Source organism: Zootoca vivipara, chromosome 13 (assembly GCF_963506605.1).
Source record: "Zootoca vivipara chromosome 13, rZooViv1.1, whole genome shotgun sequence".
Lineage (NCBI taxonomy): Eukaryota > Metazoa > Chordata > Lepidosauria > Squamata > Lacertidae > Zootoca > Zootoca vivipara.
The window spans coordinates 38023608-38048613 of NC_083288.1; the positions used below are offsets into that span (position 1 = coordinate 38023608).

A 25006-nucleotide genomic window follows, 5' to 3' on the forward strand; every position below is an offset into this window, starting at 1 on the left:
TCACCCCTGCAAGTGTACTCCATTGTCTTTTGAGATGGATGGATGCCAACCAACCACAACCGTGAGAGATCCAGCCACTCTAATCTGTTCCCATCTGGGGCTGGTTGAAGACATAATTTGCCATTTAGTTATAATGTATTTTAGATTGGCATTTTAAAATGTACACTGTCTTAGATTCCTGTTTAATTATTGAAGGATGGGATAAAAAAACTTTAAATATACTTTAAATATATTAGGGAGAAAGATCATAAGTCTTCATTTCTGGTGTCCCCGTAAAAAAGTAAGTTAGCATAAGTTCATATTTGCAATAAGTGGGGTTTTCAAAGGCTTCTGAACCTGTCTCTGAAGCAATTTGTTGTTGCTTTCGTTTCTTAATATTATTTTCTCACATTTGTATCCCATCACGGAACACAAGGTGGCATAAGGATGGTCACCTATGACTAGGCCCAAACCTTCTTAGCTTCATGACTCCAAAAATACCCATCACTTAAATTTTGCAGGCAATGCAGAGCTCCTTGGGAAAACACAATACAGTATTTGCCCTTCCTTTAACCAGCAGGTGCAGACTATTGTATTGGGAGAAAGCACATTTGTCTACAAGTTACAGACTTTTGCCTTCCCCGAGGGCAATTTTTGTTCTTAAAGCAGGCAGTACCCACAAGCTTCTCTCTTGTTTATGACTGATGCTGCGAATTAAGATGCAAGTCCATATACCTCTTTCCTAACCCCCTCTCTCCTTGCTTGCAAATGTGATAAGAGCAGAGTACTGCCAATTTTCTGCTTGCTTTGTGTGTACCCATGACTAAAAATGCTGAAACAGGGTAAGAGGGAGGGACTGATGGGAGGAGACGCTTGGAGACCCTCGGGGGCAATCGCAAACTTGATGTAGCCCCTGGCGCACTTCTGGAAATCATGTAACCTGCAACTAATGGCATTCTGAGCCAGGATTGTGTGGTAAGCGGGAGAAAGGGTGGGCCACAGTGAGAGCACTGCTACACAGATCAAGTAATTCAAACGTGCTTGATTTTGTCAGCTGATTCTGCTGTGCCCAACGTTAAACGGGAGTCCGGTGTACTAAGAAGGGTGTTTGCTAGGTGGCTTAAGAAGCTGCTCTTGTGAGTCAGGTCTACTTAGTTCAGTACTGTTTACACCAGGGGTAGGCAACCTAAGGCCCGTGAGCTGGATGCGGCCCAATCGCCTTCTCAATCCAGCCCGCAGATGGTCCGGGAACCAGCGTGTTTTTACAGGAGTAGAATGTGTCCTTTTATTTAAAATGCATCTCTGGGTTATTTGTGGGGCCTGCCTGGTGTTTTTACATGAGTAGAATGTGTGCTTTTATTTAAAATGCATCTCTGGGGGTTTTTTTTCTTCCAAAATATAGTCCGGCCCACCACATGCTCTGAGGGATGGTGGACCAGCCCACGGCTGAAAAAGGTTGCTGACCCCTGTTTTACACTGACAGGTAGTATGGCTCTCCAAGGTTTCAGGCAGGGCATAATTTCTGCAAGTCCTACCTGGATTTGTGAGGGATTGAACCCGCAACCTCGTTTGCTCAGCCAGGTAGCTACAGCCCAATGACTATGAAGTACTGCCTCTGAACAAATTAAAAAGAGGGCAAGGGCCTGGGGTCTTACTAACACTATACTTTACAGCATTACCAGCTGCCCTGTAAACAAAGTTTTTGTTTTTAAAGGAAAAGGGGAATTTTTTTTTTTTGAGGCACCCTCTAGCATTGCCTCTGGAGCCCACATTTAAAGGACTCTCTCACTGAATACGAAGGTGGTGGCCTGGAAACTGAGCAAGTGGGAACACAATGTGGCTTAGTGGCAAATGCCCTTCCTATTCAGGGGACTTCACTTTCACACCTCCCATTTTCTATGCAGAAAAGGCCCTCGAGCTGTTAAGATACAAACCATGAGCCCCTTCCTTCCCTTTCAAGCCCTGTCCTGTGGGGGTAGGATGCAACCAAGATGCTCCTTCAATTGGTAGCCAACTGCCAGGGATGCAGTTGCCATGGGAATGCTTCCAGAGCCCAGTTGCTAGGCAATGGAATTCCTTGTAATGTAAGAGGGTTGAATGTTTCAGAAGCTGAACAGGGCAGACCTGCAGAGGCTGAGATGGAGCACATATACAACTGCAGGCTTGTGAGTAGGGGAAAGAGGGTCTTCCAGAAGGAAATGCATCCTTGTTATTATCAGATAAGTGAACACTCTCTCTCTCTCTCTCTCTCTCTCTCTCTCTCTCTCTCTTGGATACGGTGAGTGTTCACTTGAATTCAACTTGCTTCTGAGCCCAAGAATATATATTTTTCAAGTTTGTGAAGGAAGTAATATAGATTTAGGAAACTCGAGCACCATCATTGTCGTTCAACATCTTGATAAATGACTTGGATGAAGGTATCGAGAGGATGCTAATCAAATCTGTCAATGATGCCAAACTGGGACAGGTAGCCATGCCACTGAGGATAGAATCAGGATTCAAGATGACCTTAACAAACTAACAAAATTAATTTCAATAGGGACAAATGTCAGGTTCTGCACCTGGGCAAGAACCAGCTGCAAAAAATATAAAATGGTGGACACCTTGCTAGCCAGTAGTACATTAGGAAATGATTCTAGGGGCCTTAGTAGACTGCTTAACATGTGTCAACAGTCGAAACAAAAAATAAAAAAAGATTCATTCCAGTAGCACCTTAGAGACCCGTTATTCCAAATTAATTCAACTGAGTGAACGCTACACTCATGGTTGTGTATACAATAATGACGTTAATATGTTGAGGAACTCCATCCCACACATAAACATGTCTTGAAAGGAGTCGGAATCCTTTAACCTCCCTGTATGTGTATAAAATGGGGCAACTAATGTGTTAATCAGTTATCCAGACATTAAAAAAACAACACTTTAGGATCTTGTCCCATGGGAACCTGGGTTGGATAAGATCTAGATCCCTTGACCCCATTCCCTCTCAAAACCCCAAAGAGACAGAATACTTTTTTTTAATAGTCAACATTTTTATTAAAAGATTTCTCACCCCACCCCAAAATCTCTCCTACTGGTAGCCCTCTAGAGAGCAACCAGTTCCATCTTTGTGTTCTCTTTCCAGTTTTTGCTCTCCCAAGTAAGATTCAAGATCACCCACCCCGTTCCTGTTTGTTTTTAAAAAGTGTTTTATTTTCTAATACATTCCATAGGACACATATGTCTAAGTTCCCCCCCGCCAACATTTTTTCTTCATATATAAAAAAAGACATACACACATACATACACACACTCACATTAGTTTTTAATCACCCACACAGAGGGAGACAGGAAAAAAACTGGGGAGGGGGAGGGGAGGAAAGCGCAAAAAGAGAAAAGAAAAAGACTGGAAGAGGTAAACTGTACATGGGGAAAGTTATGGCACCAAAAAACAGAAATATTTTTTTTAAAGCAAAAGGATTAATTATTATAATACATCAAGCCCCTCCAGCCCACCCAAAACCCCATTTCCCAATCCCAGGCAGGCAGAAATCACTAACTGAACACCTTGAAGTAGCAAAAGATCCCATTCAGGTCTCCCCTCCCCTCCCACCCCCCAACCCCTCTGGTTTAAAACAGTGGCCTTGTTCAATCACAAAATTTGCTTGAGGAACTTGAAGAGGGTTCTGGGAGAAGTCTGAGAAGTTTAGATAGGTAGCCAAACCAGTGCCCTTGGGGTTGGGTGGGTGGGGGGCAGGTGTAGGCAGCAGCGTCTGGTAAGGAAGGAGGGGAGATTTTTAATAGGGTTGTGTGTTGTAAAGGACAAGACTTACTTCAGCTGCTTACAGTGGGGGGAAATGATTCAGTTCCTGGCCCAAATATGAGGGCAGGAGGCGGGAATCTAACAAACTACAATGTCTTCCACAGATAAAGAAGGACTACACATTTCCCGCCAACAGATGGAAAACTTCTACTTCTGGATCTTCCCTGGCTCGTTTTACTACTTGTGAGAATCCCGTAACCCATTTCTGCTTTCCAGGAACATGCGGCTCTCCTTTGCTTCCACACACAACCCTTTGGACTTGCCTTCCATCACTAGTGAGAAACGGTTTCTAGAGCTGCGTGGTCTACCTATGAGATAAAAAAAAAGTTCCCCCTGGTCTCTAGGAAGGATTTGTGAGATGTGGAGGTTTTGTTTCACGTTTCAAAAAGAAGAAAGCTTGGGTTTCCTCACTCTTCCTGAAAAAAGGGGTTTGTGTGGCTCCTTTTGTACAGTCAATGTAATGCCAACACTGCTGGCTGATCCTTGGGCTTAATTCACACAAACAGCTGGTGGAACTTCCTACACTGCCTCACTTCAGAGAGCCAACATGGCCAAATGCTTCCAGATGGGAAACAAGAAGCAGCTATGCATTTAACAAAGCTAGTGTGCCAGGAGAAGGCTACCCTAGAGATCTTCCTCCCAGCTTCCAATTTTCACGTAAGCAGCAGGGTTATTTTTTTTTTTTAAGATGGGTTCAAATGGTACAATTCGATCACAGCTCTTCACCTGCTGTTGCCAAGAATCTAGTATTCCTCCCTACATGGTGAAAACTTTGAGAGGTGGTTCAGAACAAAACGAAAAGGGGAAGACCAACCTCTGAAAGCTGACTTTGCACAAGAGTTATCATACATGATTTCAACATGATGCCGCCGCTCCCAATTGGGCCCCCAACTCAGAAGAGCTTTGAACATGCAAAATGTGTTTCCTTTAGCTGGCCGGAGTTGAAACAGCCCCTTGCAAAACTCCCCTCCCTCTTAGCTGGGCAAACAACCCCCTGGCGGCTTCAGGAAGAATGTTCTCTATCGACTGGTGGGATATGTGGGTCTGACTCAGATAAACTATAGCTCTAGGGGAACTAGGGACCCATTTTCCACCAGAGGTTTGGTTCTTAAGTACAGGAGGAGGAGAGGAGGGCAACTGGCCACAGATATATAGTTTACTGATTCTGACAGGCTGACCCTGATCCCAAACCCTGGGTAGCCGGCCTTGGGGTTTGTTCATACTGGGTATTCTGTAACCAAGTAAGTTTTTCCAGGGGGTAGGAACGGTTCTGGGGGGTGGGGAGAATGTATAGGAAGGAGATGGGTTGAAGGTGGCTTCTGAACGGACAGGTGTCCTTCATTCTGCTGGGCGCTCAGATTCTGCAGCCGATCTCCTGCATGCAAATATGAACTCAGGGCTGCAGATCTGGCGAGTCTAAACTGGGTGGGTGGGGTGCATGGGAGCGATGCTGAGAAGTGGCTGGAGGACAACGGGAATGGCAGGAGGCAAATTTGTAGGGGGGGGGAAACGGTGGTTTCTGGGAGGAGGAGGTGGCTTAGGGAAGCAACCGGGTGCAACGGAAGCAAGTGACCCTCCGATGCCCTCGGCCAGGGAGGGAGCCTGACCTTCCAGAGGTTTTGGCTGGGCCAGGAAACGAAATTTAATGCTCAGGACCGAGTGGCAGAGGAAGTCCTGCCATTCAAAGTCCCTCTGGGTGGCAAGAGTGGTGGGGCGGCCTTTCCTTCAGAGGGGGGAAAGAGACATAATCCATGTGGGTAAGGTGGTGAGTATTAACACAAAAACACATCCCTGGGCTGGCATGGGCTAAAATCTGCGTCTCAAAACAGGCCATATGGGGCGGGTATGTAGACGGCACCGTTTAAAATCTACATTCTGGTTCATGACAGGAAAGCGAGGCCTGGTTCCGGAACCTCTTTCCCCGCTCCATCCCGTGGGGACCAGCCTGGCGCCGGGACAGGAGGAGCTGGAGGAGGCCGCCTGTGTGAGAAATGGGGCGATACAGATAAAGAGCCCAGAGCAGCTTGCAATTTACAATTCCTTCTCCAGCCACAGACTGTGGTGAGGTAAGGAAGGTTCTGGGAGCGGAGAACGGCCCAGAAACAACGGGTTCCGGTTATGGTCGCCTGCGAACTCGGGCAGGATCAGAAGCCACTGCCCACGCCTCAGGAAGGAGGCAAAGTTCTTTCACTGTCAATCTGGTAAGTCTATGCATGCACCGATCGGCCGCCACCAATGGCAATCCAGGGTTCTCCCAAAATCCACGCCCGTTAATTTAATTTCTCTCTCTCACTGCCTGAACTGATTGAAAGGAACCATGACGCAGGAGACACAGAACAGGCTCTCCCGAGCGCATCAGCTCTGACTGCAGCACGTGGGGCAAGCTATGGATGCACAATCAAGAATTCTGGATTTGCTGCGATGGGGGCCTTTCTCCCCACCCGCCCCTCGTCCTGGGAATATTCAGCCACATCCTGAAGACACAATTTAGTCTCCGCTGCCGGGGCACCACTCTCTGCCTCTATTCATCTACAGATTGTGGCAACGCTGGGGGAAGCGGCTGACAACCACCAGGGACGCAAAAAACCAATGGCCAACGTCACGTTCACAAGCTTCGGTGTCTCCATCCATTTGGCGGGGGATAGGAAACCACGATCTGAGGAGGAGGCCCCAGCCATGCTCCAGAGGGCATGAGTGCAACCTTCCGCCGCACAGTCCAATCTTCTGTGTCTCTGCGCTTGCAAGGTGGGTGGCAAGTCAAAGGCCACAGATGACGACTGAAGAGCCTTCACACTGCGGTCCCGTTTCTCCCAGTTCTAGCTTGCTGAGCCCCGGCAAACGTGTCGCCCCCCTGCCTCCTCCTTCCCTCCCCCTTTCCACCAGCCAATTCCCCCGTCTCCCTCCAGCAAAGTTTCCCTGTTCTCTCCCCATCGCCTCACGAGTAGGAGAAGTGCGACCCGTTGAGGATGTGGGAGGTGACGCTGGCCGAGCGGCTGATGCCCTGGTCCGACTGCCCTCCAGAAGCTGTGCGCCGCAGTGGCTGGGGGCTGTTCCTCAGCATGACCACATTGGAGCGGCCCCCAGGGGCGGATGACGTGGAGGAGGAGGAGGAGGAAGGGGAGGAGGAAGGAGGGTGGAGCCAAGCTGAAGGGGGCGGGGCAAGCATGGGGGGCTGCCGCCACGCGTGAGGGGCTCCGGCTGTGTTCTGGACGCCGTGGCTCCAGTGGGAGCCGCTGCGGGGGACGGGGCGGGACGGCCAGGCCTGAGGGGGGGCAGTGTAGCCTTGGTTGAAGGCTTCAGCTGGAATGCCTGTGAGCGCCATGTTGCTGAAGCCCAGGCGCATGCTCTCAGAGTCGAAGGCCTCAATCTCCCGGGCTTGGCGCTCCAAGAGGCTCCGGATGCGGTCAGATCGCTCGTTCTGCAAGGCCAACATCTCCTCCTCGATCTAAAAGGTGACAAAGGCAAAAATTTAAAACAAACAGAGAGAGAGAGTGAGAGTTTAGAAGGGAGATGGGGAGCAGACGGCCGTGCAGGTTGTTGCTGGACTATGGCTTCCATGCTAGCGGCTTAAAACCCTTAGCACAGAGCAAGCATTTTGGCAAGTTCTTTTTGTAAGACTCTGCCATGCTGCTAGCATGGCAGCGGCCAGAAGAGCTCTCTGAGCAAATGCTCAGAATGCGATCCGATGCCTGCTGCATCAGAAGTAGACCCCAGTGAGCTCAATGGAGCTTGCTCTCCAGTAAGCGTGTATAAGATCAACTTCCTTGCCAGTCCTCTAAGGCTGCAAAGTCTGTGGGCAGGAGTACCTGGGAGGAAGGTTGTATAATAATGGGAACGCAGCTTTCTTTTTTTAAAAAAATGTGTTGTATAAATATTGCTATTGTGACAGTGGGGTTGGACTTCCCAGTTAGCTATAGAAAATGGCTATTGAGGCTTAGAGAAGCAACAGTAGGGACACCTGCGTTTGGTTAAGGAGGAAGAGCTCATTAACCCAGGAGGAACAAAACCAGGGGTGAGGAAATCAGACACTGCTGGACTCTGATCCTTCCTGGCCACTGTGCATGCTGGCTGTAGTTGTTGGGAGTCCAAAAGCATCTGCAGGGCTGCAGAATCCTCATCCTCGCTGAGGAGCCTTATGGCTGGCTAGGGCTGGGTTATATATCTTCCAAAACCGGTTTGAAGTCCGTATCATGAAATCAGATTCATAATTTTTGACTTGCCAATATTTTGCAAATCATGATGTATACGTGTGTGTGTGTGTGTGTGTGTGTGTGTGCTATGCAAAAATCACAATACTGGGAAAATACTTATTTCAGACATTGTGATATATCTGTATATTGCAAAGTGATATATTGCGGCGTTGAAAACCAGGTATCGCCTAGCCCTACCGCCGGCCACTAACCTACGCAGGAGGACCCCAATACCTCATCTCCTCCTAATGAACGCGTAATGGGCTTTCGACTGTAGCTCTCGATCCCTCTCTATTATTCACCTTACAGCAAACCCATCAAGTCCGCCCTTCCCCAAGCTTTTAAGAGGGCTGACTTGCATCGCAATCAATACGAAAGCTGTTTAAACTATCACGGCTCTCCCTTTCCCAGACTGCACTTTCATGAGGAGCTCTGGGAATTCCATTAACAAAGCCCAGTGCAATTCACGCAAGAACTCTTGCTCTCTTTTGTGGGTGGGGGTGGGGTGAGAGAGAAATAGAGAATGCAGCCGTGAAGGCTTTAAATTCCAATTAAAAGTTTTGGTGCAAGGCGGTCTCAGAAGGATGGATTCCTTTTAGGAGGAGGAGGAGAAGAGTTTGGATTTGATATCCCGCTTTATCACTACCCGAAGGAGTCTCAAAGCGGCTAACAATCTCCTTTCCCTTCCTCCCCCACAACAAACACTCTGTGAGGTGAGTGGGGCTGAGAGACTTCAGAGAAGTGTGACTAGCCCAAGGTCACCCAGCAGCTGCATGTGGAGGAGTGGAGTCTCGAACCCGGTTCCCCAGATTACGAGTCTACCACTCTTAACCACTACACCACACTGGCTTGGAACCAGGAGCTTGGAACCAGGAGCTTGGAACCAGGGGGAAACTAACACTTCTAGCCATCTGGGTGAGACTGCCAAGAGGGGAAATGTGTGTAGGTCTGAGAGGTTGGTGCCGTGTGTTAAGGAACCAAGACCGTGGGTTTTCCAGGAGGAGGAGGAGGAGGAGGAGGAGGAGGAAGACTGTTTGCACGTACTCTTTGCTCCAGCAGTGCCCGGCGGATGGATACCCTCTGCTCAAGCTCCTTGATCTCCCGTTCATGCTGCGCCTCGGTGTGGATCTTGATTTTGCTCTGATAGGCATTGAGCAGCTCCAGCTCTTGCTGCAGCTGCATCCGCAGGACCTGATATTCTGCCTCCTGCGTCTCGTCCAACCGCAGCTGGGAGTGGGAGAGAAAGGAAGAGGTAAGGAAGGGGCACACAGCAGGCTCAGGGCTGAGAGGGTGGCTGTTTCTGGAGAGAAAGGCTGACTCTCTTCACCCAAGACGGCCACAAGGCCTCTCCCACAGTTGCAGCAGCAGCAGCTTCTGAAGCAGGGCTCAGACATGTCTGGCTTTGTCCCTGAACAGTAAAAAAATAAAATAAAAATCCGGCCCCCACACCCTGCTTTGTAATGCTATCACGGGGGAGAACCCATGGGCAACAGGTTGGTTACTGTTATTGTTGTTGTTATTTGGTAATTAGTTAATCAATATACTGTTTTTCATCCAAGGACCACAGGGCGGTTCATAGATCGAAATGGTTTTGGGAGTTGAACGGACTCCCGGAACAAATTAAGTTCAAGAACCAAGGTTAATTCACCCAGAAGGGCTCTATTTGCAAAATACTCTCACAGGTTGGAATGAAGGAAACAAGGAATGGGGGATACTCTCACTGGAAGGGCACAAAACTCAAGTTTTGCTGCTTGATGTTTAAGAGCATAATGAGAACACAACTCTCCCCTCACTGATGGAGAAAGGGGTCAGTTTGCTCCTTCTCCCCGGGGGGGAGGGGGTCATAGTGGGGGTACCTACGGCCTGGGTGGAGAGCATTTCATTGATGCTGTGGTCGTACTGCTCAGCTAGGATGGCCAGCTTGCGGGTCTGCTCGTCCTTCAGGCGCTTGAGGATGCCTTTGTGCTCGCTCTTTGGGGTGGTCTCCAAGAGGTGGTTGCGGAGGGCCTTGTATTGTCGTGTCTGGATCTTGCAGGTGTCCTGGAACTGCTTTTTAATTTGCAGCTCCTTGGACTGGGGTAGGAGGAAGAGAAAGGAGGAGAACAGGGGAGAAGAACCAAAAAGAAAAGGCAAGCCCAAGCAACCAAAGGAGGGAGGGGAAGAATGGTGAACAAAGGATGAGAGTGTGAAAGAAAAAAAGGGTGGGGAAAGAGAAGAACGACAAAGAGAGAGAGAGAGAGAGAGAGAGAGAGAGAGAGAGAGAGAGAGAGAGAGAGAGAGAGAGAGAGAGAGAGAGAGAGAGAAAGAGGAGCATGTGTTAGACAAACAACTCCCACCAGTAGGGTTTTGGTGGGGAGGCCCTGTCCTTCATTTAACCAAGTGACAATTCCCACCGAAGGCAAAGCCACTTGAATGTGACGCGTTTCCTAGAGGCTCCCATGCAGAATGTCCCAGGTTCAGTCCCTCTGGTATCTCCAGTTAAAGGTGAGGATGCACTAGGCCCAACCCTGCAGAGCCAAGAGTATGCCAGCCAAGAATATGCAGCACTCAGCTGGGCAGACCGGCAGCCTGACCTGGAATCAGGCAGCTTCATATATTCATTATAGGAGAAAGGCAGGATATAAGGGGAATTATCTGTGATCATGACAAAGCAGCAGTCCTGGTGCAACTAATTTCCAAGTAGGACCGTGCTGAGAGTTGGCCGAAGGGCCACCAGCCTTGGCTCTGTTCACTCCCGTTCTAGTATGAGCTCCAACACTGGCAAAAGGACTTTCCAACCCCCCACTCCACCCCCAAGTAGGATCAAATATTGACCAAGTTTGAATTCTTCCCTTATGCTCTTCAAGGTCCTAGCTGCTTGTGTCTTGGGCTCACACCCACAACTGAGATGCTCAGGGGAAGAACTTTTTAAGATGAGCCTCTGCTACTGTTCACGCAAAGTAAGGAAGGGGTGTACCTCAGAGTGTGTGCATGTGTGTATTTTCCCCAAGTATCCTAAAGGTAAAGGTAAAGATACCCCTGACCATTATGTCCAGTCGTGGATGACTCTGGGGTTGCGGCGCTCATCTTGCCCTAGCGAGGGAGTCGGCGTTTGTCCGCAGACAGCTTCCGGGTGAACCAGAGCAGCGCACGGAAACACTGTTTACCTTCCCGCCGGAGTGGTACCTATTTATCTACTTGCAGTTAGCATGCTTTTGAACTGCTAGGTGGGCAGGAGCTGGGAACGAACAACGGGAGCTCACTCCGTCGCGGGGATTCGAACCGCCGACCTTTTGATCGGCAAGCCCTAGGTTCTGTGGTTTAACCCACAGCGCCACCCGCGTCCCTCCAAGTAGCCTAGTCCTGTGCTAAAAAGACACAAACACACTCCACACAAGGTAAGGCCAGCAACCATATACTGTATATTCCTGCGTATAAGACTACTTTTTAACCCAGGAAAATCTTCTCAAAAGTCAGGGGTCGTCTTATATGCCCAGTCGTCTTATATGCCGGAATATACGGGTATATATATTTTAAATTGTTCAAAACCCACCCCATTTTTGTCTCCAGCATTTGTTTTACTGAATGGTCACTGTACATCAGGCAACACTTTTCAGAGCAGTCCTTTATCTGAGACTCTCATTGGGGCACCTTCCAGTTGATCCCATTTGGGTCAGTGAGCGGGGAGGGCTCAAACCGCACCACCCCTTTGAAAGAGATACCTCTTCTCTGCCCTCTCCTTATCTACCGTAAGCAGTGTTCAGGTTCTTTTAAGGAACGCACTGGGGCTGGGGAGAGCGTATGGGGTGCACCACAAACATTTAAAACTTCCCGGTTAGGAGCCAGAGGTTGGGAGAAAGCAAAGTTGAGTTTCTATTTCTGTGCCACCTCCTGGTTAGAAGGTGGTCTACAAAAATGTTATCAAACACACAGAGCAAATACCAAAGCCCCTTGTGTTACGAATGGGATGAATGAGGGTGGATGCCTTACATGGGTGCCAGGAATGGGCAGGTAGTGGCGTTGTGGGGAGGATGGGAGACAACTCTTGTGCCTCAGAAGGAAAACTGAGCCTCACAGCCAGGAGGTCAGGGAGGAAGATGCTTAAAGATTAAGCAGAAGGATGCTTTTTGAACTGAGACTAATGTAAGGCAGGTGGAACACGCACACTTTTGTCACTGCTGTGGCTGACCTCTGAGAAGCCTCTGGGAGAGGGGACCTTTGTCATATGATGCAGCAGGAACCCACCTCAAAGCTGTGGGCCTGTGTTTATTTTGGAGCCCACATGTGTCATTTCTGAGTGGAAGCTGTGTGCGCAATTATTCCGTGGTACTCCAGATTGCAGAGAATAAAGGCTGGCACAAGTCAAGCCGCCCTCCCCCAATGTATTCACACAGGGCACAAACCACCAGGAAGAATTCTAGAGTGATCCTCACAGAGATGTTCCCAGGGGGTTGTGCTACATGCAAAAAAAGCAGCCTCCCAAAGCAACCTCCCAAATGGTACCCAAAAACCGATTGCCTGAGGCAGCTGCCTCTCCCAAATGCACATTTTCATGACTCAAAAATGTATTGCTTTCCAATGTCCCTTAGATACAAGTGCATCAGCTACCAAGGGTGTTGTTCATTTCGGGCGGTGGGGGTTGCAGGAGCAGTTCCACTTTTGAACATAAAGCAGCGAATGGAAATGATGTAAAACAGGCAGGCTAATAAAATTGCCCAGATTCATCCATCCCCCCCTTCTCCTTGAGTATTCTAAATAATTTCAGGAGCATTCCCACCATCCCTGAGTGTAGAAAATTATGGGCAGTTACAGCTACTCAAAATTAATGGTAATAGTGGGGTGCAGATCTATGAAATGCCTAGATCCCCTCCGATTTAGGTTTTGAATAATACTCCAAACTTTTACAAACATACGGTGCAAAATTTCAGGGAGAGGGAAGCTTAAATAGAAGGTGTTTGGGGGCAACAGAGATGTGAAAACAGACTCGTAGCCCAGCTCCTAAGCTTAAAGTGCCTTATTTTATTTTTTTAAAGAATTGAGAAATAAATAAAACCAAACTCAAAACTCACAATACAGAGGTGGTGAAGTGTGGTGCAGAATTCTTTTTATTTTTCCTTCAAAGTTTCACATGCATCCACAACAGGGAAGGGAGAAATAAATAAACCACAGATGAAAACCTTCCCCACACAAAATGGGAGAAATAAATAAAAAATCTTTAACAGAGAAAAAAAATGCAAGGAGGATATGGGGGAAACCACAGCTCAAACGCACACACACAAAATAGGAAGAAATACAAGTACACTATTAAAATGGACAAAACAGAATCTGGATTAATGAAAGTAAGTTTGGCCAAAAATGGAGGAATGCTAAAAAATTAATTCATGATTTGAATGAAATTGGAAATAAATAAAAAAAGACCACAGATGAACCAAAAAGGGAGAAACACAGGACAAGCACTTGATGTACAAAATGGGACCAAAATTCGATAGATAAATGCAGAATTAAGACAAAGCTGGGGATAATCTCAACTTGGGGTTGTTTTGTTTTGTTTTTTTAAAGGCTGTAGTAACAGAATCAGACCACAAGCTGGGGAAAATATGTAAAAATGCACAAAGGAAACAATGTAAAAATGAGGCGCCAAGGCTGTTAGTTACAAAATGATTTAACAGTATAAAACACGGTTGGCGTGTCATGGGAATGTGAAAAATCCTCGCTTTGTCTGGGAATCTAAATTAACGCTGCAAAAACAAATGACAAAAATGGGATTTACTCTCTAAAGATATTCAAGCTCAACCTCCCCAGTTTGGCTTTTAATTTTTTTGTTAATTTAGTGCCTATTTGGCTGCCAAAGATTGACTTTTAAATAAAGTCAGGTTTTGTTTCCAAAAACAAAGAAACGACATCTATCAGGAAAGCTCTTCATATACAAACTTGATTGAGATATTGCAGCGTCTGATTAGAGCATCCTTTCCCAACTTTGTGCTCCCCAGATGTTTAGGGGCCATCAGCCCAGCCAGTATGGCCTGGAGTTGTAGTCCAAAACATCTGGTGGGCACAAGGCATGGTAAGGGCTGGGATAGAGTGCTAAAATAGGCAAGGTAATCATTTTTTTAATGACACGAGTAAATCACTGCAAGACTACAGGAGCTTCTGCATTACCCGGAATTCTTCAACACGGGTGTCACTTGTGTTACAAAAGGCAAGCATCTCATCCAGGTGTGAAAGGGCCAGGCACTCTGATGCCATTGCCACAGCTCAAGCTGTGGATGACTGAGGGCAGAGATCTCAGAGTAATGGGGACATTCAGATCCTGGGGTAGGAAAGGTGAAACAGTTGGCTCCCTGGGAAAGGGGAGCTGCTATCCCTAGAATGGACCCTGCAGAGAGCCAACCAAAAGGTTGGTTCACCACCTGAAAAACTACCAGCCATCCCAGCATTTGGGGAGGTGCTCAATGGCAAATTTAACTTTTCCTTTCTTACTAGAGCAAACAGGTTAAAACCCTAACCGTTCTGGCTTGTGGTATTTGAAGATTTCTTTTAAAAGGGCAAAACAGAGAGAGAGAGAGAGAGAGAGAGAGAGAGAGAGAACTGCTTGCTTGATTGGCCCATTATGCTTTCAAATGAAAAACCTGTAGCAATAAGTTGAATTAAAAAAAAAAATTCTCCCATTTTCAGTCATTTTTTAATTAAAAAAACTCACATTAGCTCTTTGTCCCTCCCCACAAAAACTCATTTTATATAAAACTTAGCCAAAAAAAAATCACAAACATACACAAACATAAAATTAAAAGTCAGCTTGAAATATGTACATTCAAGTAAAAAAAAAATGAAGTGAAGGGAGGTTGTTACAATTGGGGGGGTGGAAAATGATAAATATATATATATATATATTTGTAGAACGGTGGAAATATATATATTAACGGCGAAAGAATCACCTAAAATTAGTTAAGCCCTTAGGAGCTGGGAGGAGTCTGATTTCTTGAAACGTACACCCCTTTAGGTTCGTAAGTTTCCAGATCAATTGAAACAAGGTTCAGTGGGGGAGAGGGAGGGAGAATGATAAAATTTAAGCCGATATGGATCCTAACCGTTTCAGGAGCGGATAATGAACAGAAGCCCATTTATTTTGATGACTGTATATTCCGCACCAGCACCCGCTACCTTCTTTGAGGGCTCTATGTTTGAAGGAAATGGAGGACCGTACTTATCCCCTCATTGCTCAAAGTGGGTTAAAGATGGAAACAAGAGTGCCTGGACTTTTAAAAAAGAGGTTACTGGAAAATGGTTGTAAGAGTTGAGTATTCTGCAAACTGCAGCCTCTGCCCCCTTAGCAAACTCTTCATTTCATTGGGGCACATTGAACAGGACCTTTCGACCTCAGACACTAGCAAACATGCACCTCACACCTCAGTTCTAAGGGGCTTGGAAATCTCTTCAGCTTAACCCACATCTCCACATCTTCTCCCAGCCAGCTGGAACGGGCGCCAAAAAATACCCAACCCACCCAAACAGCCAGCTCAAAAGGGCGTCATCAGGTGATTCTTTCCTCGTTAGGGTAATGAACACTCAACAACGCTCCGCCCCACCCCCATTGTGTAAACCAATAAGGAGCTAACACAAACTTCTGGTCCTCCCGCAACTTCAAAACTCCTCTTATCAAAGGCTCAGAGGGGTCCCCGGCCTTAAGACATTAAATTCTCTCCCCTTGCTGTTGGGTTCTCTATACCAGTACCACAACACTGGATGGAAAGTAGTAGGTTTTCAGAGTAAATACTGTCACTTGCTCTGCCTGATCTCCCATAAGTCCAGAGACTGGCCAACCTCCCAGAATTCTGTGTGCGAGACCAGAGGACCAGGATGCCAGAACCCCACTGGGATGGACTGTTTCAACAGAATGTGGAGCCTTCCAAGAGCTCCTTATCTCCAGGGTCTCCTGGCAGGCTGGCTTCCTTGCACACTTCTCCTCCTACTAATGCGCCTCGCTGACCCTACGGAATGCCCCCGGGGCCTGGCTGTCAGGCGGGGGATGCGGGAAGGCCTTTCCTCTCGCAAGACATGCAGCCCCTTGAGGCAATGCAGGGCCGAAGGAGGCAGCTGAGCACAAATCACCTCCGTGAGGATCTTGTTGATGCTGCAAATGGGCTTGGCAAGAAGGGCCGCGGCCTTGCGGTGCCAGGGCAGGGATGGCTGGCGCTGGCGGGACAGCACTGGGATGCGGCTGCGGAAGCCGCCTTTGTTGGTTTTGGGGAAGAGGCGGAACAGCCCCTGCTCGGTGACCAGCCCCAGGCGCTGGAGGATGCGGAAAGCTGGGCGTGGGAGACGGAGCAGGGCCAGGAGCCAGAAGCGGCGGGCACGGCGGGGGAATCCCCTCAGGCTGTGCCGTGCGAGTGCCCCCAAGAGGTAAAGGGGCAGGAAAAGCCAGGGAGAAGCTAACAGGTAGGAAGCCAGGAGGATGACAGGAACGTACAGGCGCTCCCTACTGGCACTCAGCCCCACCACACCCACTGCCCCCGCCATCTTGGCCAGGAGGAGAAAGGACGCTCCAGATAGGAGGAAGACAGAGTGCAACAAAGTGTACGTAACCCCCAGGCCCACTAGAGCCCCTTCGAGGGCCAGGAGGATATCCTGAAACCCGCCCCCCTGCGCCCACAGTGCAGCGAGGAGCAGCAAGAGAGTTGGCGCACATGGGTAGGCAGAGACTAACAGTGCCAAGACCACGCAGAGAGCATGGGGCAGCATGGCTGCCATGGGAGGTGGGACAGGGCGGGCTTTGCTGCTGGCCTGATGGCTGTAGGGGTCTTCAGGGGCTGGGCAGCCATCTCCTGGGCCTCGCAGGGCCCCCTCTTCTAGGACAGTGGGTAAGGCATGAGAGTATAAATTGCCCTCACATGTGAATGGATCCAGCTTATCAGCCTCTTGCCCATCAGGCTCTGGAACGCCTGGCCGCCCCCGAATGGACAACAGAACCCCAGATCCCTCTTCAAAGTGATCCTGCACCCCAAAAAACCTCTGGCTTACTTCTAGATCAGCAACTCCCTCTCCACAGTGTTCATGCTGTTTCAAGCTTGTTTCACTGAAATCTGGAATCCAACCTTCTTTTCTGTCTGGATCCAGGACTTCCTCGTCCTTCCCATTGAGCCAAAGACACTCCTGTCTCTGCTCTAAAGCTGCAGCTTCCTGCCCATCTGGAATTTCGCTTGCCAGGCATTGCCAATCAGGCTTCACGCCCCCAGGACACTTTGCTTCAGGCACCAAGGCCTCCAAACCCTGCTCATCCAGATCTCCAACCCCCTTTTGTGACCAGTCCTGTACAAGAGCCCCAATACGCACTGCATCCAGTTCTAGATCCTCCTCCTCCTCTTCCTCCTCCAGGCCATACTCTAAAACCGCATGCCCATGGCAGTCTAGCTCTGGCTCCAGAACCCCCATTTCATGGCTATACTTCCCTAAAAGGTTGGGACATTTTATTCCTGTGTCTACAACAACACCCTGAGTTGGCTCCAGAACCTCTCCGATAGGTTTGCATCGGCCTAGATCATCATGACAAGGGCTACCGGACTCTGAAACAGTTGGTTCACGTCCTCTTGAGTCTAGTGGCCCAAAGTGTGCACATTCAGATTCTGCATCTGCCGGGAATTTCTGAACCCTGGCTGCACAGTCACAGGGACCAGGCCCACACAAGTGGCCCTGCACAGGCTCTAGACTTCCGTCCTCATTTGTGTCCATTTCCACAACCCCTGGGTGCCCCTGCCCTGGCTCCAGACCCCTTGCATCCTGCCCGTCAGGGCACCACTGGCAGCAAGGCGGGGTGTAGGTAGCACCTACTTTGAGGCTCTTAGGCTGCTGCCGGACCTCCATGGCGTGTTTCTGGCGCAGCTCCTGCTCCCGGCGCTTGTTGTACTCCAGCTGGTTGGAGAGCTCTGTTTGGTGCTGCAGGCGGGTGAGCTCCGTGCGGGTGCGCTGGACGGTGTGCAGGTGCCGGAACTCCAGTTCCTGCGTGGATTCGTGCTGGCGCAGAAGCATGGCGCACTCCAGGTCCTTCTGGGTCTGCTTTTTGTTCAGCTCCTGAGGGAGGGAAGAAGGGAAAGGCATTAGAACTGCACCTCCCATGGAGACTTGCTTCTCCCTGGCATCAAGGCTCTTATAAGGGTCGGCATTTTTTCTTATGGGCACATTCTTCTCCCAAGGGCCCGAGAATAACAATGGTCTCATAATGTCAGGGCTGCAGGCACTCTCCCTCCAAGCCTATGAAAATACAGAATTTGGGACTGGAGGCAAAAGCCAGCATCTTCTTGAGCAACACCCAGCTCTCTTCTATTTTAAAGAACACTATTTTCTAGCAAAGCTTCTAGATGATGCAGGAATGCAGGTGCTGGGCTCTATGATTAGTATAAACAGGAGATGTTCAGCAAATAGTTTATAACTCTTTATATAATGAGGCTTATGAAGGTTTTGCAGAATTTTGCATGCATGCATGTGCACACATAGAATTAGTATTGCTTCAGTGCAGAATTCATTGTTTTGGAGAAAAGATCAACTTGCTGACACCATATTTTAGCAGAGGTGGCCAGCGGCCACAACTGCATTAGCGCTAAACAGGCTCAGCCCTGTATACCTGAAGGAGCCTCCGCCCCCATTGTTCAGCCCAGACGCTGAGATCTAGTTCCGAGAGCCTTCTGGCGGTTCCCTCGTTGCAAGAAGAAAAGTTACCGGGAACCAGACAGAAAGCCTTCTTGGCAGTGGCACCCTGCCTGTGAAACACCCTCCCATCAGATGTCAAGAAGATAAAGAACTACACAACTTCTAGAAGACACCTGAAGGAAGCCCTGTTTTACTGTGTTGGCAGCTGCCCAGAGTGGCTGGGGCAAAAATATTATTATCTCCTGAACTTGTGGTGCTCCACATCATGCTGCATTGTACTTGCTGGCTCCCTGGGGCAGATACCCAGACATCCCCTATCAATATGTCTGTTCTTCTGGGACAATAGTGTCTTCTGGTATAATAGTGGTGCCACCCACTCACCAAAACAACCCCTCATGAAGCCCAGGCCCTCCTGTGAAAACACCATCCCTTCCCCACAGCCGACGCCAGACTCTCACCTCTCGCAACAGGTCCTGGTCCAAGTTGTGGCGGGCCAGCAGCATCTTGCGCTTGTACTGGCGGCACTGCAGCTCAAAGTACTGCCGCTGGCGGCGCAGAAGGTTGGCCTCTTCCTCTGCTTGGTAGTGCTGCATGTTCTCCTTCTGCCTCAGCAGCCACTCTTGCTTCTCCCGCTTGGGTGTGCTCTGATTCTCCTGCAGCTCCTGAGAGAGGAAAACAAAAAGTCATGAGAAATGGGACACAATGAAGTATGGTGGTACCTCCTCCTACACAGAATGGGTGGAGAACAGGATCTGGCTGGCGGAAGGGAGCTTGAGCTCTCCCACCGTGGGCCACCTTGACGGGTCCACCCACCTGTCAATCATCTGGTGTCACCATGGTGACCTAGCTGCAAAGAAAGGGGGTGCATTCTAAGCGTGCTCCTGCTTCTTTCCTGAACTCTTTGGCAGCCCAGCCTGGGATTCAAGCCATCAATGCAGAAGATCTATGTCAGGGGTCAGCAAGGTTTATCTTGCCTGGGCCGGATAAGTCCCATGGAGATCCCTCCGTGGGTCGGATTGTGCGCACCCGCGATTTTCGGTGTCTGCAGAGACGTGATTTTCGGTGCTGTGGAAGCGAGTCCCCATGCTGCGCTGGTTTAGCACAGTGCATGAGTGGGCAGCTCAGTTCGGGGGCGGCTTGTGGGCCAGTCAAACGACCTCCGCAGGCCGCTTCCGGCCCATGGGCCTTAGGTTGCTGACCCCTGATCTATGTTCCTCAAGCTGGGCTGCAAAGAAAGATCCCTGCAGCCAATCCCAGCAGGGGTTTCAGTCAGTGCTGGTCAACTGATTGGTCCTGGTTACAACCCTCTGTTGGGGCAAGGATCAGCTGTGCTTGGTGGCTCCTGACTGGGAACTCCAGAGCACAACTGATAGATGTTCAAATCTGTCATGGCTAAAAACACTGACAAAATCAGTGTTGGTTGGTACCAATTGCAATGCTCACTTTTGGCAAGGAGGGCCAAATTTGGAATTACCGGATGGGAGCCTTGCCTGCCAAGGAACAACCAGAAGAGCCCTTTAGGGCTCTTGGTTGTACCTTTGCAGCCACATCTTTACATGCCCAATACCTGACATCAAATGTGGGCCAGGAGGCTGTGGTTCAGGAAGAATGGCATTATGGGCCAGTTAAGGCCTCCAGCCAGACTTGATGTAGCGCACAGGCCAGAGGTTCCCCACCGCGGCCCTATGTTGTTGTTGTTTAGTCGTGTCCGACTCTTCGTGACCCCATGGACCATAGCACGCCAGGCACTCCTGTCTTGCACTGCCTCCCGCAGTTTGGTCAAACTCATGTTCGTAGGTTCAAACCCTATACCCAGGCCTAAAACTGGGTAAAGAACATCTGGGTGCAGCTGGCACCCAGCTGGCATATGGATGGAGAGTGAGGGTACAGACCAGCTGCAGAGTCCCAGAGGAACTTCCACAGAATACACTCGTTGCTAAACTTTCTCTAACTGCTCCTTCATTTGAGGAGAAAATAAATAAATAAATAAATAAATAAATAAATAAATAATATATTATTTATACCCCGCCCATCTGGCTGGGTTTCCCCAGACACTCTGGGCGGCTTCCAACAGAAAATAAAATACAGTAATCTATTAAACATTAAAAGCCTCCCTATACAGGGCTGCCTTCAGATGTCTTCTAAAAATCTGGTAGCTGTTTTTCTCTTTGACATCTGATGGGAGGGCGTTCCACAGGGCGGGCGCCACTACCGAGAAGGCCCTCTGCCTGGTTCTCTTGTTCTCACCGAATGAGGAGTGCAGGCACTGCTGGAAGTCCAGCCTTTGCCAAACATTTCCCATGGTGGGCTTCTGCCCACCAAAGAGAGAGAAGAGCCACTGATCCAGTCTCAAGGAAACAGCTCTAGGGCACTAGCTTACTCTTCATAAGCAGGAAGTCAGCCATGGATTGCGGGGAACTATGAGAATTTTCAGCATTGAGGCAACTCTTGAGTATTTCCTGACACAGGGTGGGGCATGTGATGCCCCTGACATTTTAAAATTTATATTTTATATATACGATTGATTCCTGAATAAGCTCCTTCAAGGACTCTAATTTCAGGTCCCTGAATTATCAGGTGGTAGTACCACAGACTGAAGTAAGAGAACCAGAAATTAGCAGTGCTAGATTCAGAGGCTGCACATCCCTCACGCACCCATGACAGGATTCCCAGTTACAGATGGAATTGGAAGACAGCACAAGGGGGGGGGGGACACAGAGGCTGGGATGAGAGACCAGGAACTTCCCAAAAGAAGGCTGCCAAGCTGGTGTGACCCTCCGCCTCCCCTCCTGCATGCTTTGCTCCTCTTAAAAGCAGGTACCTCTTTAAGTTGCTCCTTGCGTAGCTTATACTGCCGCTTCTGCGACTCTAGCAAGTTGCCCAACTCCTTTTTCTGCTGGCCCAAGATATGTTGCTGAAACTTCTTCTCCTCAGCCAGGGCTGCCTTTGCCTGTACAGGGGATGGGTGAGAGAGAAAGGAAATTCACTCACAAAGGAAGGATGAAGACAGTCTGGCCATGCTCAGGGCTGTGTGTGTTGTAGCGTAACTCCATGCAAGCCCATGAAATTATTTTAAGTGTGGGAGAAAGAAAAGATAATTGCCATTATTGGGGGGGACGGGGACTGGTAGAACATCCAAAGCCAGAGTGGGAAATTGAATTGGAGTCTCAAAGAGCCTGCCTACGTCTAGCAAAAACAGGCAAATTTGCATCGTTAGCATGGTTTTCAACTCACCATTTTTAATGTGTTTGGGTGGAGTGAGAGGAGCAGGGCTTAGCATTCAGGCCTGGCTATTGTTGAAGCTGGATGTCCCTCTGATACCAACACAGAAGCATAAAAAGCTGCCTTGTACTGAGCCAGACCATTGGTCCATCTAGCTCAGTATTGTCTACACTGGCCAGCAGTGGCTCTCTGGGGTTTCAGGCAGCGGTCTCGATCAGGGATTGAACCTGAGACCTTCTGCATGCAAGGCAAGCTCCACCACTGAGCTATGGCCCTTCCTCATAAGCAAAAGTAACTGCTTTTAAGAGGAAAAATGATCCCTGCAGCAGCAGCTCACAGAAATAACCCCAATGCATTGAGCTACCAGGTCACAGCTGATCTGGCAGGGCGGGGCAGGGCGGGGCAAGCCAAAGCTATAACAGGAGCCAAAGAAGAGACCCGCTCAGCAACAAGCTTCGACCATCCCAAGTAATCTGGTCAGAATGGAAGGGAAACCAAAAACGAGGAGCTTCACTCTTTTTATTTTGGCTGGTTTTTAACACACCCCTCCAGCACACGTATGGCCAGTGTCAAGAGGCCAGGCATTTGTGGAGAGTCTAGGCACCGTTCCAGGGGGTCCGATGACAAGAGCCCCCTGCGCCTGCTCTTCCCTACTGCCTCTCAGCCTGACCCAGACAACGGGGCAGCAGTAGGCAAAGGAGGATCCACAAGTGACACTGCCTACTTGCTTCCTGGCTCCCTGCCTGGCAGTCAAGCGAGTGGCAGCAAAGATGAAGAGGAGGCGCAACAGCAGCAGTTGGCGATGATGGCAGCAAGGAGCAAGGCTCGCTGCAAGAACACCTCACCTGTCCTGGGTCATGGTCCCCCAAAACCAGGAGCTCGTGCTGAGCATGTGGTTATTCAACAGCCCAAGGAACTCCACTTTCCTACGGGAGCTCCTCCACTAGGGAGGCCACAAGCTCTCTGCCTTCCTCCTGCCGCTTGTCCCCGTAAACGCCATCACAACTGTCTCCAACAGTATCTCCCCTGCTCTGGCAAGGCGACCCCCACTGCGCTCACCTCCTTCTCAAATATAGCTTGGTGTTTCTTGGCCAGTTTCTCAGCCTCAGCAGAGAAGTTGCTGCGATGGGCCTCCAGCTCCTTGTCGAGCCGCAGCTGGTGCTCGTCCAGCTCCGCCCGGAGTTTGTTCTCCAGAGCCAGCAGCTGCTTCTGGTGCTGGCGCCGCATCCGCTTGTAGCCGCTCATCTGGTCGCGCAGCGCCGAGTCTTGCTCGTGCTCCTGGATCTGGCGAGTCACCTGGGGAAGGGTGGCAGAAGTTAAAAGTTAGACAACACTGAGTGCAGGCCCCACTGCCTGTGGGCTTACTCCTGAATTGGAGTTGCATCCTGTTAAGGGGGAGGGGGAAGCTCATCATCACCCTTTCCTGGGCCACCCTCAACACCCTGCCTACAAGAGCCTGTTATCAGTTCTCAGATAACTAGGCCTGCCACATCTTGCCAGTTAATCCATTTTTATCAAGCACCAATCATTAAATCTGGAACTTTTAAATTATTATAGGTACTGATAAAGTTGCAGGTAGCAGGCGCCACCCTATTTTTACTTTATTACATTTACACCCCTCTTTCTTCCATGAGACTCAAAGTTTGGCACATAGCTGCACCCCACTCCCTCTCTGAGACTTCCCCCTTCTAACACTGTGCCTACTGTACCATGTGCATGCATCATCAAAAATGGTGTGGCTCTCTGGAGCTGCATTTTTATTCATATACTAGTCATGAAGCCCGTTAAATTAACGGGTGCTAGAACAGACCTGTTGCTCTAGCAACCTTGGGGACATGCGCAGAGCTGACATTGCTCGCCTGCCGCCACTTGTAACGGCCGCTGCCGCTTAGAAGTAAGTCCATGCGAGAAGTAAACGGCCTCGCGAGTGCGCCTGCGTGGAGACAGAGCACGCTCGCGAGCACGAGGCTATCTCGCGTGTCCTCTGGATTCTCTCGCGAGAGCTGCTCCGAACACCAAGAGGCTAAGCTCCCTTACGCCAACGCGCTCCGTCTCTGCGCTCCAAGTCCCAACAGCTGTCCGTGGGGCACATGCGCAGTAGCGCAATCCCACGGACACAGGGACTGGACACAGAGACACTTACACTTTATTATATAGGATTAGATTTATTAATCAATTAAGGAATCAATTCATTGCTTAAGTTTTGGCAGTCCAACACAGAAACAGAGCTTCCTTTTTTTTCGTCTTCAGCAGAAACATTCCTAGCCTCCCTTGATTACAAAGTGTGTTGGGGAAATGCCCAAAAGGCAAGAGTATTGAACTTGAGACTTCTAGGTCTCCATGATTCTCCCTCTGCTCCTTTCCTACAATAGGAAGCTGTACCTAAGAACAATAGATGTTAATAGTTCATGACAAATCTCCCCCCCCCCAAGAATCTGTCCATTCCTTTTCTAAATGGATCACTTTGGGGCAAGTTTCCCTCCATCCTGGCACCCTCTGGGGCTGCTGGGAGTTGTAGCATGAAACATGTGAAACGTGCCAGGTTGTGGGGGCTACATCCTGAGCCCTTAATACTTCCACAGGACGTGAATTCTCATTTTTTATACAGCTATCAAGAATCCCATCTCATCTTGAGAAATGAGGATTCAGGAGGAAGCAGAACCTACTACTTGGGAAGAAGTTGTGTAAACCCTGCAGTTTCTGCAGCTTCCACATAAAAACAAGGTGCTGGGCCATGAACAATGAAGAGACTGAACTTGGTTTGGAGGGGGGAAATCATGCTTTGTCCAAACATGACCACCTTCCACTCACCAGAGAAGCTGTACGGATGGTTGCAAAGTGGTCTCGGTTGCGGCAGTAGGCACGGCGCCGGGCAGCTGATGATGAGCTCTGGGGCTCCATCTCAGGCTGGTACGGGTCATCATACAGGTTGTCATGGCCCTGAAAAGCACCAAAACAGGCCTGTGAGAAATGCAAAACCTATACAGTTCTAACACCTTCTCTGCCCACCTCTCTTTATGCTGATGACCTGGGCCAACAGAAATCGCCACAGCTGTGTGAGGATGGGCGGGACACAATTTAATTACCCCATCCAGTGAGGAGGGAAGAGGCTCCACTGGGCTTAAATTTGCCTTGGTGAGGCATAAATTGATGTTTTATTCTTCCATGGATTTTTTTTCTGTTCTACAGGTTT

The 25006-nt window shown here is 49.2% G+C and overlaps 1 protein-coding gene across 2 annotated transcripts in view; it reads right to left on the bottom strand.

Annotated features, from left to right (window-relative positions):
* Nucleotides 1-3902: 3902 nt before the first annotated feature.
* The window catches only part of TAOK2 (TAO kinase 2), a 40442-nt gene continuing 19338 nt past the window's right edge, over nucleotides 3903-25006 (bottom strand). The window contains exons 13-20 of one of the 2 annotated variants that reach the window (XM_035134292.2): nucleotides 24625-24753; nucleotides 22873-23109; nucleotides 21413-21541; nucleotides 19050-19253; nucleotides 17776-18015; nucleotides 9832-10044; nucleotides 9016-9198; nucleotides 3903-7226 (exon numbers count right to left, since the gene is read on the bottom strand). In XM_035134292.2, coding sequence (XP_034990183.1) covers nucleotides 6717-7226; nucleotides 9016-9198; nucleotides 9832-10044; nucleotides 17776-18015; nucleotides 19050-19253; nucleotides 21413-21541; nucleotides 22873-23109; nucleotides 24625-24753 — 1845 coding nt within the window. In that variant the 3' untranslated portion in view covers nucleotides 3903-6716. Of the gene's footprint in view, nucleotides 7227-9015; nucleotides 9199-9831; nucleotides 10045-10259; nucleotides 18016-19049; nucleotides 19254-21412; nucleotides 21542-22872; nucleotides 23110-24624; nucleotides 24754-25006 lie in introns of those variants that run through there. The other variant, XM_035134290.2, reaches the window with a different exon arrangement.